The sequence below is a fragment of the Cheilinus undulatus genome, linkage group 9, assembly GCF_018320785.1.
Source record: "Cheilinus undulatus linkage group 9, ASM1832078v1, whole genome shotgun sequence".
NCBI classification, from domain to species: Eukaryota; Metazoa; Chordata; class Actinopteri; order Labriformes; family Labridae; genus Cheilinus; species Cheilinus undulatus.
In genome coordinates this window covers 18,897,269-18,915,564 of record NC_054873.1, presented here as the reverse complement: position 1 = coordinate 18,915,564, position 18,296 = coordinate 18,897,269, and the positions used below count along the sequence as shown (strand labels likewise).

The window sequence follows — 18,296 nt, the reverse complement described above, 5'->3', positions numbered from 1 at the left end:
TGATGGAAGAGACAGAGACGTGTATTTAATTTCAACTAAAGTGATACACTTTCATCCAGACAAGTGACAAATGAGCACTTACATGCAAAAAGAATTTCTGAGTACCTCCTGCTAAATTTTGAAGTGAATTACAACATGAAAAATTAGGACAGTCAGTGTAAGAATCAACCTTTAGCTCCTTCTTGTGCTGGAATAGATCATACTTTAAACTGTGCTGCAATTATGTTAAGCAGTGTAAAAACTCCATAACAAATGAGCATTTGGAGCTGACTGCCAGGCACAAACACAAACACTTTGCTCTGACTGAGACAGCGAGAGTCTGCGGTCTCTCTGTGAATAACTGGAGCTAATTGCTCCTCATTAAAAAGCCTTGATTGAGGTGCAGCTTGTGATCGAAGAGGAAGCCAGCAGAGATGATCCCTGTGTCAGCCTCTCTCTATTCTAATTGTTCGTTTTAGTATTCATTTCCTTTTTAATTGTTCCTGTCAAAGACCTTATGCATAAATGTAGGCCATTTGTGCCAAAGAACACCTTTTACTTCACGGTACAGCCTTAAATGAATCAGATTGTTCTGGCCGTGATGAAGTTAGCATCCATAGCTTCAAGTCATGTAATCGATGTAGGGACTGGAGGGCAAAAAGAGCTTAGGGCAGTGGAGACACCATTAAACACTCTAGGGCTGCAGCAATGACTTGTTAATTTATATCTTTTTAAAGCGATGCATGGAAACCTCAGTTGACAAACACAGAAAAACTGAGATATGAAGATAAACTGCAAGTTTTGAACACTTGCAGCCTTGTACAGCAGCTGTGTCACTATTTCAATCACGGAAGACTGTAAAAAAGAAAAAAAAATACTTAACTTCACTTTATTGATGTTTAGATCTGTTTAGCTGTGAATTTTCCTCCATGCACAGCTGCCAGGATAAAGTCTGCAAAAGTACAGACAGCTTTATGTGTTTTTGTCAGGTTGGGTCAATAATATTGGCTGGGAGGTGAAGGGAACAAAATCTTAGGCTGCTGCCAGACCTGCCCACAGAGTTGGCCGGGCCCCTGACAAACCCAGAGTATGTGCCCTCCCCAGTTGTGATTTACTGATAGTATCAATGCATGTGTGTTTTATCAGTATCACTGGAGATAGCCTCCTGGCTTATATTTACCTAATTTTAGTGTGCCAAACTATTATTGGGTTCTGACATTAAAATTACTTTTGTGCCACTTCTCCACCACTTTTCCCGTACAATTTTGCCACTAGTATTTGCCACTCTGGATTACCTGTTTCCTTGTTTCTCACTGGGGAATCCATCTTGCAAAGCTCCCATCTGAACAGATTTGGCCCTGTAAGAAAGTGACAGGACCAATCAGGAGTAAGAGGCAGTACGGCGGAGTCGAAACATAAGCAAGCAGCAACAAGAGGCCGGTGCAATTATAGCAGAAGAGATTAGTGTGGATGCTGTGAAAGCATCAGTTTTATCAGAACATGACAGTTCTTCGTTAAAAGAAGAACAAAGAACAGCATTGAGTTGTTTTCTTCTGAAAAATGACAAAAGTCGTGTACTGACATGTCTACAGTCACCATGGTTCACGTTAATGCAGTTCTCTATGGAGGTTACTCCTCGGTAGTGGTGCACTCCTACGACGTCATGTTTTGTTGCTCTGATTGGCCCGTAAAGATGTGACGGATAGAACATTTAGCCAATCACCCTCTGAGTGTTTTTTTTTTAAAGACTCTGCCCTTTCCCAAACAGTCTATGGGAGGTTTTCCAGATGGATGTGTTTCACACATCCATCTGGCATGTCAGGGTATTTTTAATCAATTTAAATTTTTTCAGTAAAGGGTTTACATTTTTAAGATGGCTATGTACTATGGCCCAAATGACTAAAAAATATATTTGTTGCTTTGAAAAGAGTGTTTATTATTCAGGGGAATAACGTGGATATCACAGCTTAACTTTACAGTGGACTTTTATTTTGCTGACCTCCATTGGCCCCCAGTTTGGCTTGGCCCCAAAAAGTTCTCCCCCTTATCCCATCTTATAGACGACCTTGGTGGCTGTTATTTAGCTAGCGTCAGTATCAGGTTCCCTGTCAGCTGTCACTTCAGATAGTGTTGTTCAGTCAGTTCTGTTAGTTAAAAGGTAATAATACTGAGCTCAAGTTAGTTTAGGATTTTATTGCAGGATAGTACAAGTCTGGGGTTTACTTCCCTGACACGACACGCATGATAAGAGTTACAGTCAAATCGAACCTGGACCATCCACCCAAGGACAACAAGGTTCATAGAAGAAAAAGGAAAAAAATGACATTAGGACTATTCTCTAAGACGTACAGGAACCAAACTACAAACAGCAAAAGGTAAGAATTTGGCCTTTTTTGGCCCTTAACACTGATGGGCACCTTTCACATTTGAACAAGCTTGTCCGAGGGATTTCCTCTGATGGAATCCAGAATGTTTTTTTACTAAAACTAGACAACTTTGAGAACCCCCCCCCCCCCCCAAAAAAAAAACCTCCTCAAGTCCTAATGCTAATCATGATGTAATAGTTCTGGGTTCCTGGTATTTCCCCAGTAAAAAGTAGAGGCTTTCAACTTCAGTACTTATGCAGGGAAACAAAATCATCTGGCTATTTAAATTATTATTATTATTAGTATTATTTTAAACAACATACCTTTTGTGGCTCTCATATGCCGTCATGGTATAGCTTTTACTTGCAGTTTTCTATAAAGTAATTCTTCTCTGAAGCACCTGTCTTACAATATATGCAGATTCTTAAAATCTTTGGTCCTTTTCTATTCTACCAGTCATTATAAGAAGAGAGACTTTTGTTTAATTCCGTGCAAGATTGAGAAAGTGTCAGGTATAACTTTAGTCAGTCAAAAGTTCTCTCCACTTTCACCTCAGTACACCAGACAATGATATAATAATGTGGGCTAACCAAGTGTGCCTTCTGCAGCAGAATGCCATGTTTCTTTAGTGTCCACACAGCCAAAGTGAATAAATGATCTCCTTCCATATTATATAATGTTCCTCTTGACATTGACACACCGTTTTAATTTACAAAACAGTGACAAGATTTGAAATATGCTTTTAATTTCTGCCTGCAATAACTGCTGCTGTCTTTAGTTCTTCATTGGAACTTAAAACAGAGTTCACCCAGAAGCACATTGGAGGCAAGTTACCATTTCTTCAAATACTCCAACAAGTATTCAACTCTGATCATTTTAGAGTGGCCTGTTGTAGATATGCTATAATTAGATTACTGTGCTTGAGGGGCTTGCAGGGTGTTGAGCATTTTTATTTCATGAGGCACAAAGTTAGCCTTTCAGACAGACTATTTTTACTTTTAGACAAGCGGGGTCTTTAAGTATAAACACACGGCATCATAACTTCTTAATGTTTTCGTTTAAGGGCTGTTTTTGGACAGATTTAGTGAGGTTTAATGCTTGTCCTTTGCTACCACTTATTACTCCAACTGCAGCATGTTCCCTATTAAATATTTTATCAATGATTATGCTGTCCGTTGGAGAGACACGTTGAAAATAGATGTCTTTCATAGCTACAGCTAAGCAAAAATTGAGTTAAAGCGCCCTCTGGCTTTGACAATGAAAATAACGCCCTAAAATGGCATTTATACTGAATGATGTTACTATCAGTTCTTTTCATCATAAGTGTACACCTGTTAGAGTGTCACAATAAGTGCTTAATTAAGCAAATCTTGTAGAGCACTGGATGTTTTGTTAAGTCTTTCTCGTAAAACTGTCTCCATTTAAAGCCTATGGTAATGAGTTCCTTCATTTTCATTTCCTTTCACGTCCCTTTTTCATCTCCAGAGGAAGAAGCCAGGGTCTTGGTGTGTAAAAAATTCAATTAAAAAACGCTCACCCAAGTCCTCATTTAAAACAAGAGAAATTCATCCTGCATCAGAATAATCCCTCCTCAGAAAGCTTTGAAAGCATCTGTTTGAGATGGTTTTGACGCTGCAGAGAAACATAAGCACACTGTCACTCTGTTGTTACCTGGAAACATCAGGCGTTCCCAGTTTAGATCAGCGGATATCAAGAGCTCTTAGAAGCTTTAGAGAAAATATGCTTGGTTAAGCATTTCATTCAAGGATGCACACTTGTTCACAGCAGGAAGATGACACAAAGACACAATCAAACACAAAGCTGAGCACTCCACAGGTGGTGATTACAGTTTATGAAAAAGACCCAAACACTTGAGTAAGAAGCAAGTTTAAAAAATTATTTATAATATAATACAAGGATATTCTGTGCAAGAGGTTGTTGGGGCTGTGAAACCTGTACATTATGAACAAAGCACTAAAAAAAGTCAGTGGCAACCTGAAAGCAGAGCATGGCTCCTGGGCCATGATTGTGTCAAACAGATAACTATCAAAGCTACAAGCAGTATGATACAAACAGTTTCCACCAGTATACAATGGCTGTATAAGATTAGATTACATATTTATATAAAGTGCATAAGAAACAAACACTTACAGTGAAGGCCTGAAGTGATTTGTGACTGAGTGTAAACCCACCACCACATGCTGGAGTCGTCTCATCATATGGCCTGGTGGTTGGTGAAAACATCACTGTAAAGACTTGGCAGGGTAAAAGTTGGCCATAGTTTATCTGCAGAATATATACTGTATTAAAAATGTATGAAAAGGGTTACCTATCTGTGCAATATATTGAATGTTACAAATATAATCTATAGGAACAGTTGTGAAAAAAATTCTTAAATTCCCCTTTATACAATTTTAAATAGACACCCGTTTGCTGCTCTGTCCACGCCACAGCATAGCACCGCAACTTCCCATTCTCCAACCTTGAATATGAAATAACTGACAAGGTTCGCTCTTATTTAAGGGGAACAAGACATCTTTGACATAAAAGATATAAGAAAATATATGCACTGTTAGTGACTAGATTATATGGTTTGTTTATAGGTCATAATTCATTTTTTTTCTTCCTCTAATAATGTTTCATGGTTAAAAAAAAAAAAGCGAGTGAATTCAGCATCACAGTTGAGTCTTGAAAAATGAGGATAGCAAAGAGGCATCAAGCGGTCCATCAGACTCTGTCCAGCACCTCTCCAAGCCAAACACCAACAGCAGGGGATTGTGGGGGATTATCTAGGTCTGTTGAGAACCCTGTGAAGAGAAGACATGAGCTGAGTGTTGTATATGTAGATATAATTGAGGTTATTGATGTATATTGATGCTGATTCTTACTGAGTTGGTTCTTTTGCGTTTCCAGCAGTCTGGGTTGAGTCTTTTCTGCTCCTCAGCCAGAGCCTTGGCTTCCATGGTGTACATCCTCCTCTCCTCACTCTTCATCTTCTTCCACTTGTCACCAAGGATTACGCTGATGGCTCTGCAGTGTGAGGTTACAGACAGAAGATCAAGGACCAACCATTTTGGGGTTAATGTCTTCAGAGTAAAAGTCTAACCAAGTGGTTGACAAACTTCTCAAAATTTCCCAGAATTTTCAGGATGAGCTGCATGTGTCAACACAAATAGATGGCTTTAATACCCTGAAATTAAATGGAGTCCAGCCAGCCCTGGCTAATTTTTTACAAGAAGGCAGGGTGGGCATTGGGAACACAGGAGGAAAAAAATTTGGAAAATTCACTGTGAGGAAAGGGCAGAAGCTCCTTCCTTCTCTATTCTTCTCACCAGTAGGTTGTTTTCCAGTTATATATTGGTCATTTTTTGAAACACTCAAGACATTTGTAGGACTGCCTGGTTGGGAAACACTTTTAGCACCATTTTGTAGAGAAAATAAATCATTTTAAAGATTTGTTTTTAAAATACCTATTCATTGACTCTTATTGTTTTTAGCACTGACTCATGAAGGCAGGATTGCAACCCTGAAGAAAAAAACTGAGCTGTGTCTCTAAATGAAGAGTGAGTCTTACTTAAGTGAACACTTGCAGGTGGGGGATGATTGAAATAAATGTACTACATGCAGCAGAGCTTGATGATACTCCTACACTACACTGACTCACCTGTTCAGCCAGTTGATATGGAAGTAAAAGTATAAAACAAACAGCACAAATTTTGATTAAAAATGTTCTGGACATTAACTGCTACTCTACTTTTAACAATAAAATTTTAAAGGAGGAGAGATCCTAACTTGCTTTGTTTTTCTATTATGTTCTCACAGTAGATCCAGGTGTTAAAACTGGTGCGATGAGATTGATAATATGGCCCAAAGAGCCTCTGAGTATGTAATTCTTCAAACCGATTTCCTTCTGGACTGCTGTGAACTTTCTCCTCTCTTTTTGGGGTTTCAGGGGGGTTGATGAAACCTTCTCTTTGTGTTTGCCTACGTAGCTTCACAAATAATGTTATAGATTTCTCATTGGCGCCTCTGCACTTTACAGCTCTAGCCTTTAACTTAGCATCAATAAACACAAAGGACCTTATCGTACATCCAGGGCAGCCAGCTCACGTTTCCTATTTTACCTGAAACAGCTGTCATTTTTTTTTTTTTTTTTAAAGATTTATTTTGGCCTTTATTTGATAGGACAGTGGATAGAGTTGGAAACAGGGGAGAGAGCGGGGAGAGACATGCAGGAGGTAGTGCCACAGGCCGGATTTGAACCCAGGTCGCCTGCGTATATGGCATGCGCCTTAACCACTCGACTACCGGCGCGCCAAAAACAGCTGTCATTTTTACCCCTGGTATTCATGCTGTTTAGACACAGATTTTTGTCTGATATGATGTTTGCTGTGTCAAATTAGGTAATAAAAACGCCATAAGTTTGAGCTGTGACATGACAGACTACTTGAAGGAACACAATCAGTCATTGCGACCAATGTGTTGCCGTTGGATGGAAGAAGGACTGGGCTAGACTACACCTAGAAGGAGTGCTGTAAGCGAACATACTGTATTTACTACAGTGTGCGAAATTCATTTGTCTTTGGGTCAGTGACATGGCGTATTTTGGTGTCTGAATCTATTATTTCCTTTGAAACAAAAACAGAAAACTAATCATACAGTTCATGGCATATGTCATTTTTTTCTATGAAATTTTCTTTGTTTGAATAAATTCTAACTCTCTTTCATAATACAATTAGTTTCATATTTTGGCATCTCAAACTCTAAAAAGTCAGGTGATGAGACGTCAGAGTAAATGAACAAATTGTTGACATTCTTAAAAATGGAATTGTAATTGTGCGAAATTCAATTTAAATTTCTTCGGGATGATTTTATGGTTGAAATCTTTGAAAAAACAAATTCTATTAAACTTTGTCATTTTAAAGCTACAGGCAGAAAGATCATGAAAAACTTTTGTGTATGAATTTGCCAGCTCTTCAAAGCCAGGGTGGCACAACTGTATCATGGTTCTTTTATTTCAAAATTAAGCAATAAAAAAAGTAGAGCATAATTTATCATCCATTCAATTCCAGATGGCATTTATTACCAAATGAAATGGTTTATAAATCTTTTTCTAGTAAAGATAAAAACATTTCTTTTCAGCCACATGTCAGGTGGTAAAACCAATGTAAAACTGCTAAAAATGTATTTTACCATAGGAGTCTTGATTTTCTTTTTTAATATGTGTGCACTTTCTAACAAGATGTGTCAAAGAATTTTTGCCATTTTAATTTGAAATTAGTTGAAATTAGTGTTTCATCAGGTGCACCTGCAAAAAGGGTCACTGTATAAAATAAATAATATAATTCAAAGCTCTAATAATATTTAATTTACTTCTAATAAGATAAAGGCAGTTTCACATATTTGAAGAGAATTGATTAATTAAAAATTCTACTTAGGTGAATGTGTGCACTCTCTATATCAGAAGGTACATCCAATGTAAACAGAAAGATTGTAGTTTACCATAAAATTTTTCATTTTATCTCAGTAATATTTGTCCACTTTCTAACTTGAACAACATTTTTAACATGTGTCAAAGTATTTACCTGTTTAATTTAAAAATTAGTTGCAAATGTCAGGTGGTGCAACCACAATTAATGAAGCCCTATATGTCATTGACCCCTATCCATGTGTGATGAATTATATGCTAGCTTTATGCTAATGCTAAGGGCAGTGACTCACACATGCTTAACTTAGCCAGCTATTTCTTGCCAACATTTCTCTTTTTTCTCACATGCCATAAAGTCATAGATGTTGTTCCAGGAGCTTGACAAGAGCTTGTCTCATAGTTCCATCTCACAGAACCTACTTCATCACTCTTCTTTCACTTTGCCATTTGGTTCATTAGTTTTTTGTGACCTCTGCACATGCAGGACACTGGTCAATGTCACTGACATTTCAAAACAAATCATAAAAGGCTGGCCATACATTCTAGACTTTCTGTCAGGAGGTTGTGGGGTGTCTCACACGGACTGTGTTTCAGGTAAGGCCATAATCCTGCTGAAAACATGTAGTCTGACCTTGGTTTTGGACTGCCTAAAACCTGGTCTTAAGTCTGTGGCTGTGTGTTTCTGATATTTAAAGGTTATGTTATACATTGGCAAGTTCACAAAGCTCTTCCAGGGAGCTTGTTCCACATTCACAGGATGCACAACAGCTAACCTACTCCACATTTAACATCAGTCCATTATCTGAAAGATTCAAAATGAGTTTTTAGTGGGATACGGGCTGAGATAGAGAGCCTTTTTTTCTGTTTGTTTCCTGGTTTCCTGAGCTTTTGCAGATTTATCACACTTAAATGTTTTGGCTCATCAAACCAATTTTTATATTTCACCAAGACAATCCAAGTAAATACAAAATGCAGTGTCTGAGTGAGTATTAAATTTTTTAAGGGGGGAAAAATTAGAAACCTATCTGGCCCTATGTGAAAAAGCACGCTCCAAAAAGTTCAACTTTTGTCTCGTCAGTCCACAGAATATTTCTCCAAAAGTCTTGGTGATCATCATCATCATCATAAGACATTATGAGATGTTTCTTGGCAAATGTGAGACGAGCCTTTGTGTTCTTTGTTGTCAGCAGTGGTTTTGGCCTTGGAACTCTCCCATGGATGTCATTTTTGCCCAGTGTCTTTCTAATGGTTGAGTCATGAACTCTGACCTTAACTGAGGCTGGTGAGGCCTACAGTTCTTTGGATGTGGTTCTGGGTTCTTTTGTGACCTCCTGGATAAATCGTCGTCACACTCTTGGAGTAATTTGGATTGGCTGACCGCCCATGGGAAGGTCACCACTATTCCCAGTCTCCATTTGATGATAATGGCTCTGACCATAGTTCGCTTGAGTCACAAAGCCTTGGAAATGGCTTTGTAACCTTTTCAAGACTGATAGATTCCAATCACTTTGTTTTCTCATTTGTTCTTGAATTTCTTTGGATCGTGGCATGATGCGTTTCTTTTTGAGATCTTGTAGCCTACTTCACTTTGTCTGAAAGCTTCTATTTGTGATTTCTTCATTCAACAAATCTGGCGGTAATCAGGCCTGGGCGTGGCCGGTGAAATTGAACTCAGCTTTCCAAAAACATTGGTTAATAACAGTTAACTCATTATCTAACAAGGGGAGGCAATTACTTTTTCACACAGGGCCAGATAGGTTTAGACCCCTGACACCCCCCTTAAAAAAATAATCATTCAGACACTGCATTTTCTATTTACTTGGGTTGTCTTTGTGAAATATAAAAACTGGTTTGATGATCCAAAACATGTAAGTGTGATAAATATGCAAAAAACTGAGGAATCAGAAAGGGGGCAAATACTTTTTCACGGCATTGTACAACAGCTAACGGATTTTACAACAATTCTTACCCATAACTTGCACTTACGTATGTGTCACTGACAATATATGACACTGATATGGATAGAGACTGTCCAGTGTCAATTTATGATTCATTAGAAAAAAACAGCCCAGAACTCAATCAGAAAAACAAGTTAATAAACATTTATAGCCTCCCTTTATTTACATAACTTTTTCTTTTTTAAGTAAACAGATCCTGCCTGATCCTTTCCTCATGTCACGCATACATGACAGTGCATTTGTGGTTACCTTGTGACTACAAGAGATGATAGTGCATGAGAGCAGGATCTTGTTGACTTTTTCATACCTGTTGTCTTTCCCAGGATACATCTGTGTGTACTCCACTCTGTACTTCTTGGCAAAGAGCATGAAAGCATTCATTGGCCGCTTGCATTTTGTAGGCGTGGCACCACTGGCTGTCCCTGAGGTGTGGCTCCTGTGTGATTTGCCTGTGGAGGATTGTGGTGAGCAGGAGCGCTCAAGTTTATCACAGTCTGGACTGACAGCTCCCCCACTAGACAAGGAGGTTCTGCGCTGACGAGCCATGCTGCTGAGAACATACACCGCTGAGGAATCTAGAGGGGTGAAGTCGTAACTGCAGAAGAAAGAAAAGGAAGAGATGTGTGTTGTTTGTAAGTTAAACTGCTCTCTTGCATTCTTTTGACAAATACACTTCTAAATTGTGTGTCCAAACATTCACCCTTGTCCACATACCCAGACTAAAAGTCATCTTTGCACCCAACCTGTGCTCAAACTCAAATATTTATGTCTTGTCAACATGTGCTGTACTAGCACGAACATGAATAACACATGAAGTAGTGGCTTTGTTTTTTTTTTTCATTTTTATTTAAGTCTGCTGCTCCCATTAAAGCTGCAACTACACTTTCTCTTTTGTTTTTAATTTCGAAACTTTTGGGCAGAGGAAAGAAATCATAAACTCATTAACATTAGCATCAAATGAATCCAATAAGTTTACTCGAAATAGTTATCCATTTCCACATCCCAGAAGTATTTAGGCAACATAATCAGTCATATGGAGCTATGTTTTTGGCCAGAATGAGTTTAATAAACTCTGCTCTTTTTCTCTGTTTTGGCCTTTTACTTGCTCCTGGTTTTTGGTTGATGCAAATTCATAGTTCAACCTTTCAGCGACAACATCAAGTAAATTAAAGTAGAAATAAGAATCATTTATGATGGGCAAATACTCTGATTGAGTCCCAGTCTTCTGCAAGTTTCACCAACATACTCACTGTCCAAACAGCACAACCTTCCTCTCATCATTAGTGCTGGCGTCAGTGTTTACAACCATCAAGAGTTGCAGCACAGCAATCTGTTTTATCTCGTCTCCAAGTTTATATGTGCATGTTCATTTTGTTACTGGCTATATACGAGAATAGATTTGCTTGGTTTGTCTTGAGACCAGCACTGCAGCGATCTCCATCAAAACAGCTCAAAGGTGTATTTTAACAGATGACTCACTTGTTTCAAGATGATTCAGCATAGTGGGCTGTGATACTGACTGTGGTCAGAGAAGTGGCTTCAAATACTTGAAATACATTATATGATCTTATGATATCAGATATGAGTAGAGTACAGCATCACAGGCTTGTTCAAGGAGACAAAGAACACTTAGTGCTTGAACATGCGTTGAAATGTGTGATCCCTTTAAATTGAAACAAAAATACAGCGTAAATTTATGTCATTGTACCAAAAGTACAACATAGTAACCTTGCAAAGCAGATGGATACGCCCATTTCTGTGTTTCTCACTGGCGAATCCATCTTGCAAAACTCCTGTCTGAACTAACTGGGCCCGTAGGAAAGTGACAGGACCAATCAGCGACGAGGGGCAGTACTTTCGTAAGCGGCAGAGTCGTGACGTAAGCAAGCAGCAACAACAGGCTGGTGCAGATATGGCGGAAGACATTAGCGTGGATGCTGCTAAAGCGTCAGTTTTATCAGAACTTGACGACATTTTTTTGTTGAAAGAAGAACAGCATTGAGTTGTTTTCTTTTCAAAAATGACAAAAGTCGTGTACTGACATGTCTACAGTCCCCATGGTTCATGTTATGCAGTTCTCTATGGAGTTACTCCTCGGTAGCAGCTAAGTCACGTGTTTTGTTGCTCTGATTGGCCCATAAAGATGCAACAGACAGAACATTTATCCAATCACCCTTTGAGTTTTTTTCAAAGCCGCTGCCCTTCCCAAACACAGTGTATGAGAGGTTGTCCAAATGGATGTGTGAAACCAATCCATTTGGTGTGCCTGGTTAACAACATAGAGTATGTATAAAAAATACAGAGCTAACATTGTTCATGTTTTCACTATTTGACATACAACTAGATAACCACAGGCCAACCTGAAGAAGGTCTAGTAACTGTCTGACAGGGGAGTATACTGCCACCCGGTGTCTGTGTCATGGGGGGGCATGCTCCTCTTTATGAGCCACTGCGTGTGTGAAATATCAACTTTGCAGCTTGTTTTGAAGAGATACTGACAGTGACATCACAGTCAGCTGCCACCTGTTAGTAGTGGAGTTGGACAAACTTCCTTCAATAAATCTATTCCCCCTGGTGCTTCTTTGGTATGACAAGAACTGTTTTCCAATTACATAGCCTTATAAAGTATAACTGTAGCTCGGTTTAACTGTCCATGTAAGTGTACTGATTAATTCTCTTCAGGTTCAACTTGATAGACTGTCACTTGCTATCATTTTGTCATGTTATCCATTTTTGTGAAAAGAAAATATCAGTGACCTTACTACACAAGGTATGATAAGATTAAGCACAATATTGTACCTTCTGAAGGTGTCAAAGACGACAGAGTCATCGCAGTTAATGGCATCAGGGTGGTTTGGTGGCAGACACACATCGCCCAACTGCATCTCATAGCACGGGATCCCATGGTGCACTACAGTAAGGCTCGGATAAAAGGAAGACCACCCTGAGAAAGATAAAAGATCAATTACAGCTAGATCTTAAACTGTCTTCAATGAAAAATACGTTATTGTAAAGCTTCTGATAGCAAATACTGATGTAGCACACTGCTATTGTATCTGTTTTTTCACACCATTTTATTGTTTCTCTTATCAAGATGGTTGATACTTTGATACCAGTATTCTTTTTTTAATATGAAAACTGCTTTTACCTTTATTTTTGACAAAAAATGGGTGATCTAGTCGGCACTCGGCTGTAAGGAGGCCATCATCAGGAGAGCCTGGATCAAAGGTCAGTTTAAGAACTGCCTGGCCAAAAGACACTGTCTCCTCATGGCTCACTAACTTCAGCCCCTCTGAACCATATCTCTGTCGGGAAATAAAGAGACCAGTTAGCGATGTCTTTACTTATCAGCAGGATGGGTAAGAAAGGGAAAGGAAAAGGGAGGAATTGATGTTAAAAATGGTTCCTGACTGACTGAAGACTTAGTTTATATGATAGTGAATGAAAACAGTACTTTATATCTTTAATGACTTATGATTCTCTGGATTCAGTCATGCATCATTTCCTGTTAGCCTTGTGGCTATTATGAGCCACTGTAATGTATTTTACGATTATGTTGTACTAAAATCATGCACTTAATTTTCCAACAGTGCAGCCAAATTGAATTTGTACAAAGTAGGAAACAAACTACAACATTGGTTTCTGTTGCTTACCTTGACAGAGGAGGAGGACGGCATCATGGTTTCATCATCTGAGTCATCATCAGAATCCCCAAGTTCATCAGCATCTTGCCACTCCACATTAGGACCTCTGTGGAAGCGCAGGCGGGTTCCTGAATATAAACACAACATTGTGCAATGATGATTTAGCAGAAGTATTAGTGCTGTTCAAAGAATTATGTAAAATGAACTGCAATACTGCTGTTTGGACACCTGAGGTCATATTTTCTACAAATGTTACTCATGCTCATCCTGGACGAAATCTTTTTGGTTTTTTTAACTTAACACATATCTATAGGAAAGTATTTTAAATGATTGGTTGGTAATTCATGTGCAGCTGTGACTTACATATTTAGTTTTTATCCTCTACTTTTTGAGTCACCTATGTTTTTATTCTGTATTTATGTGAAACACTTTTAATTTGCTCATGTTTCAATTTTGTTCAGTTCTATGCATTTTGTAAAGGTCTTTGTAATCTTGTGTGAAAAAAATGCTAAATAGAGTACAGGTAGTAGTATAAGAAGCTGCTTCTTTGATTATCATCTGTGCAAGCTCAAAGCAGAGATGTTAAACAAACTATCAACACTAACACTAGCTTTCTAAGCTGTACATTTTGGATTGTCAGATCCCCGGATGAAAACCTCAAGACTGTTTCATTTAAAAAAAAAATCCCAAGAAAGTTTGGTTCTGACTTCCAGACGGTGTTTTACCTGATGGATGAAAACCATGTCTACACACCTTTGAGGAAGCAATGCCAAGCTGTAGAGGGCCAAGTGTGAGACCAAGCCATGTCTTCATCATCAGAAAAAGATGAGGACATTGAGAAAACTCCAGACTCTGATTCACTGCTGGCCTGTATAAACAAAAAAGTCTCACATTAGTATGTTGAACCATTTCAGTACGCTTGTCAAACTGAATTTAAGGAATAGTGGATGTCTTTTAAATTTTTTAGATAAGGACACTGGAAGAAAAAGGTTACCCTGACACGCCTACGCTCCCTGAGGTGGCCTCTGGACGGGTTGGGTGCACTACTAGCTAACGGAGGCCGAGCATAGGAATGTAAACTGTTACTGTTGCCAAAGATGTGGACTGGAGAAGATCTGAAAAAAGAAAGGTAATCGCATAAATATGTAACAGTTACATGTGTAATTATTATAATTATAATAATTCAAAGGCAGCTGAATGTTCTTCTTTTGTTCAGAATAAGCAGGGGTGTTAGACAATAACACACAATAACTTAGCCTGGTTAACCGGGGATAATATAATGATATCCTGGGTGTATTTATAAAACATAATGAGTCAGTCATTTCAGTGATTGCTAAAATGACAAAATCACAAAGGATATTTCACAACACATTTAGAATTCATCAGGTTTTGTGGCTAACCAATCAATCCTGCTTTGTTATGAAAGCTCTGAGGAAGATTCTTGACAAACAAAATTTGTCACAATGCCATTATATTCAATTTATTGGCCTTTGGTGGTAGAAAATTGTATGATAAACCAGTAAAAACAATAAAAACTCAACACGTAATCAACCCTAATCTGTGTGTAAAATTAAAAATTAAAGCATATTCTAGAGATATGAACATGGTTTGACTTTTTATTTTAGTGTAACAATATCAGGTCATGGATTGTTGGAACATACATGTATTCTAATGTAACTATGTCATATTCTCTTTGGTTCACATGTATATCCCTTCTTCAGACTATGTCCACTTTCTGTCTTATTTTGATACAAACCTCTTATGAGGGGCATTTTTCAGCAGGGGGCTCTGAGGACTTGTGGCTATGTTAGCCAGCTCAGTGAGCCAGTTGGTGCGGGGTGAGCAGCTGAGCTCCTGGTGAGACACTCCTGCTCCAACCTGAAATAACCCTTGAGACCTCTGGTCTTCTTCCACCTCCTGCAACTCTGGCATGTCATCTAGGAAGAGGTAGAGAGTAAAATTCATTCATTTACATATTGTTGGCTATAATGCAGAATATGCTTGCTTGTTGATTTCAGATTTTACCATAATCCATGTTACACCCAGGGGAGGAAGGCAGGTCCTCATTACACTTAAGTGGATCAAAAGATTCATCCATTCTGGCTGCGCTGCTGTTTTCCTTTTTTTTTTTTTAATTGACTGTAGGGCAGTTCACTTGGCTTCCATCTTCATATCTTGCCACACTATCTGGTTTAGGCCATAAAAAGTGTACAACAAAGGCTTTAGCAAACAGCTTTTCAAAAAAATACTTGTTTCAGTTTTATGCATCAACTACTCACAATGAATGAAAATAGGCCCTGTTGTGTACATCTAAATCTGTATGGCTAAGGGGGAATTTTTCAATAATGTTTCATTAAGACATTAAATGACCAGTGGGATTACTCTACGTCACAGAGAGGATATTCCATGTCTAATATGGAAAGGGTGCACCGTCTGTCAGGAATCCTTTGTCTCTGAATCGACATCGTATACCCCTGAGACAAGTCATGTGACCTGCTGCGTGGAGGCCTTGTTTATAAACTTAAAAGGATTTGGCGCATGCGCACCAGGGCTCATTCATTCATAAGTGCGTAGCAAAAGTGTTAAATAGCAGAAATTCGTTTGGAGAAGTGGCAAATAGAGGCTGGGAAAACTATTTGACAACGACATGTAAAGTATCCACGAGAAAGTATGACATTTTTAATTCATATAAAAGAAACCAACACGTAAAGTGAAAGGAAAAAGCAAAAATGCAAACGTAACTCTGAAAAACCCATTGAATCAGAATACAAGGAAGAAGTAACGGTCGTTTGCGTATAGGGGCTTGCGCTATGACAGTCCGTTGCTCCGACTTCGTAAACGCGGATATAACTACTTATAACAAACTGTTCATAAAACCTTCGAAAATACTAGCATGTCAAAATTGTAATTTGTAATCCAGCCATGCTTTTCTTCCATCATTCAAAAGCAGCTGTCGTGTCTTCAGCTCAAACCAGAGGCCGAGGGGTCTAACACTGTAAACAAAAGAATGTCAACAAGTTGAGGCATGACGCAACCTCACTGCCCCGTTCAAAATGAATGACACGAAAACAACAAGAACCCGTAGATGATATCAATACATCAATAAGAGCACATATTACATGGTTGAACACTTATTTTGATACGCGAAACTCCAGTCGGATGGGTTAGTTATCATCAAAACAACAAGCCTCGGAGAAAAAAAAACACTGTCGAGCCAAACCTGTAGTTCCACAGCAAATTAACGCGTGACAACCCCTTTAAAACACCAGGTTAGAGGCGCCAAGTCGCGTCCTGTACAATGCAAAAGTTAAAAAATAGTTTTAACAATTTATTTTTTCGAAAAAGTAATCAACTTCCCACTTACCAAACCTGTCGCCATCAAGAAACTCTCTGGCATTCACTCGAGGGGAGGGAATGAATCGTTCGAGAGAACACATCCTATTGGCTGGAGAGAACGTCAAAAACAAAAATCAAGGCGTGCTATTGGTTCATACTGTTGAGAAAAATAGAGAAGGCGGGACCTGGTTTGTTGATCTATGTATCATTGGATGAAAGTCCATGCCTGTTACTACCCAGTAACAGCTGATTGGCAATAACAGGAACAATACATGGTTATTTTTTTATCTGCAATGTTGCAACTACAGCAAGAATTATTTACTTACATTGCTTTCTAGATTAGTCTCCTTTCCCCCCTTCTTATATCATTGCTTCCGCGTTGAATAAAAAACCTCATCGAATGAATACAACGCTAGTAAACAATGAATGAGTGACTGAATGGTGAATGGAAAGCTCGGACAGTGTGCCATTCCCGTGTTGTAACAAAAATTATGTAACACGGAGCTACAAAAAGGTTCTTTATTGACATGAAAAGTGAAACATACAGTACTTCCAGCCAGGTTTATGTGTTTGCCTTCAAAAGTGACCAGCAATACTTGCACAAAGGGGGAAATAAACTCAGAACGTTTAAATTTCAAACAGCTCAATCCAGCTTACAGAAATACATAATACTTCATTATTAATTTTAAACAGAGAGAAGAAGATAGTAAAGAAGGCCCACTTTAGACTCCTGTCGTAAGGGAACAACAGGACATGTTTCCAAACAGTATGAGTTGTTGGCAGAGGTAGGCAGCAAAATGGATGTCATAATCATCATTTATGTTTCACTGATACAATAACAGAATGACTAAAATTTTACACTAAAACACATGAAAGCAATCGTCTCAAGACATTGCCAATAAAGACTACAGCCTAGTGGGGAAACTGATCAAATTCAACATGGGTTGTCTATATAATAACAGTTAATACTCAGTTCAAATTGTACAGCAATGTGTTGTATAGTCTTACAAAACTATCAGCTATCTTTCTGAAGTTTGTTTTTATTTTATTTTTTGCAAAAGCATTGTATAAGGCTAACAGCCACAAACACTTACCAACAATGATATACAATTTATGAACATGTGCACATGGGGTTGAATCTTTTGATAAAATATCAAAAAAAGTTAAGCCAAGTCAACATTCTGATCAAGATGTAAAATATTCAGAGTCAAATTGATTTACTCTGTAAACTGTCCACTCTTTCTCATATTTGGGCATTGGATCGGTGTACCATTGCACCAGTGCTGCAAGTGTTGGTGCTCTTGCAAGAAAATGACAAGATATTGTGACGTATTTGCTCATAATTGTCCTGTAAGAAATCAGCTTTGGCATCTGATTTTGGCAGAAAAGGTTCATAAATGTACAAATGTCAAAATAATGTATGTGTTACCATAACACTGCAGAGAAAAGGTGAGAGTTAACACAAGTGTCCTTAAAACAAATTGTAAATTTGACAATGAAAAGTGAGTGCACACTTACATTTTTAAGGTTTTAGTTGTGATAAATCTATTTTAAACAAGCTTCAAGCAACTCTGCTTTGGCTTTA

The 18,296-nt window shown here is 38.4% G+C and overlaps 1 protein-coding gene across 1 annotated transcript; it reads right to left on the bottom strand.

Moving 5' to 3' along the window:
• Positions 1 to 4,182: 4,182 nt before the first annotated feature.
• On the bottom strand, positions 4,183 to 16,812 carry hbp1 (HMG-box transcription factor 1). Its single transcript, XM_041794791.1, has 11 exons — positions 16,740 to 16,812; positions 15,401 to 15,562; positions 15,132 to 15,312; positions 14,370 to 14,490; positions 14,129 to 14,243; positions 13,385 to 13,503; positions 12,880 to 13,036; positions 12,531 to 12,675; positions 10,039 to 10,326; positions 5,234 to 5,375; positions 4,183 to 5,152 (listed from the first exon to the last, which is right to left on the bottom strand). Exons 2-11 carry the CDS (start codon positions 15,471 to 15,473, stop codon positions 5,135 to 5,137), a joined length of 1,359 nt encoding a protein of 452 aa, XP_041650725.1. The 5' UTR covers positions 15,474 to 15,562; positions 16,740 to 16,812; the 3' UTR covers positions 4,183 to 5,134.
• Between the last annotated feature and the right edge of the window lie 1,484 nt (positions 16,813 to 18,296).

What these genes read in the sequence shown, in the direction of transcription:
- hbp1 (XM_041794791.1), bottom strand. Translation starts at nt 15,473, where the DNA reads ATGGATGAATCTTTTGATCCACTTAAGTGTAATGAGGACCTGCCTTCC. An exon ending in TGGGTGTAACATGGATTATG is followed by an intron (nt 15,313 to 15,400) that starts GTAAAATCTGAA and finishes ACCTCTTCCTAG; the next exon opens with ATGACATGCCAGAGTTGCAG. An exon ending in AAAAATGCCCCTCATAAGAG is followed by an intron (nt 14,491 to 15,131) that starts GTTTGTATCAAA and finishes TTCTTTTTTCAG; the next exon opens with ATCTTCTCCAGTCCACATCT.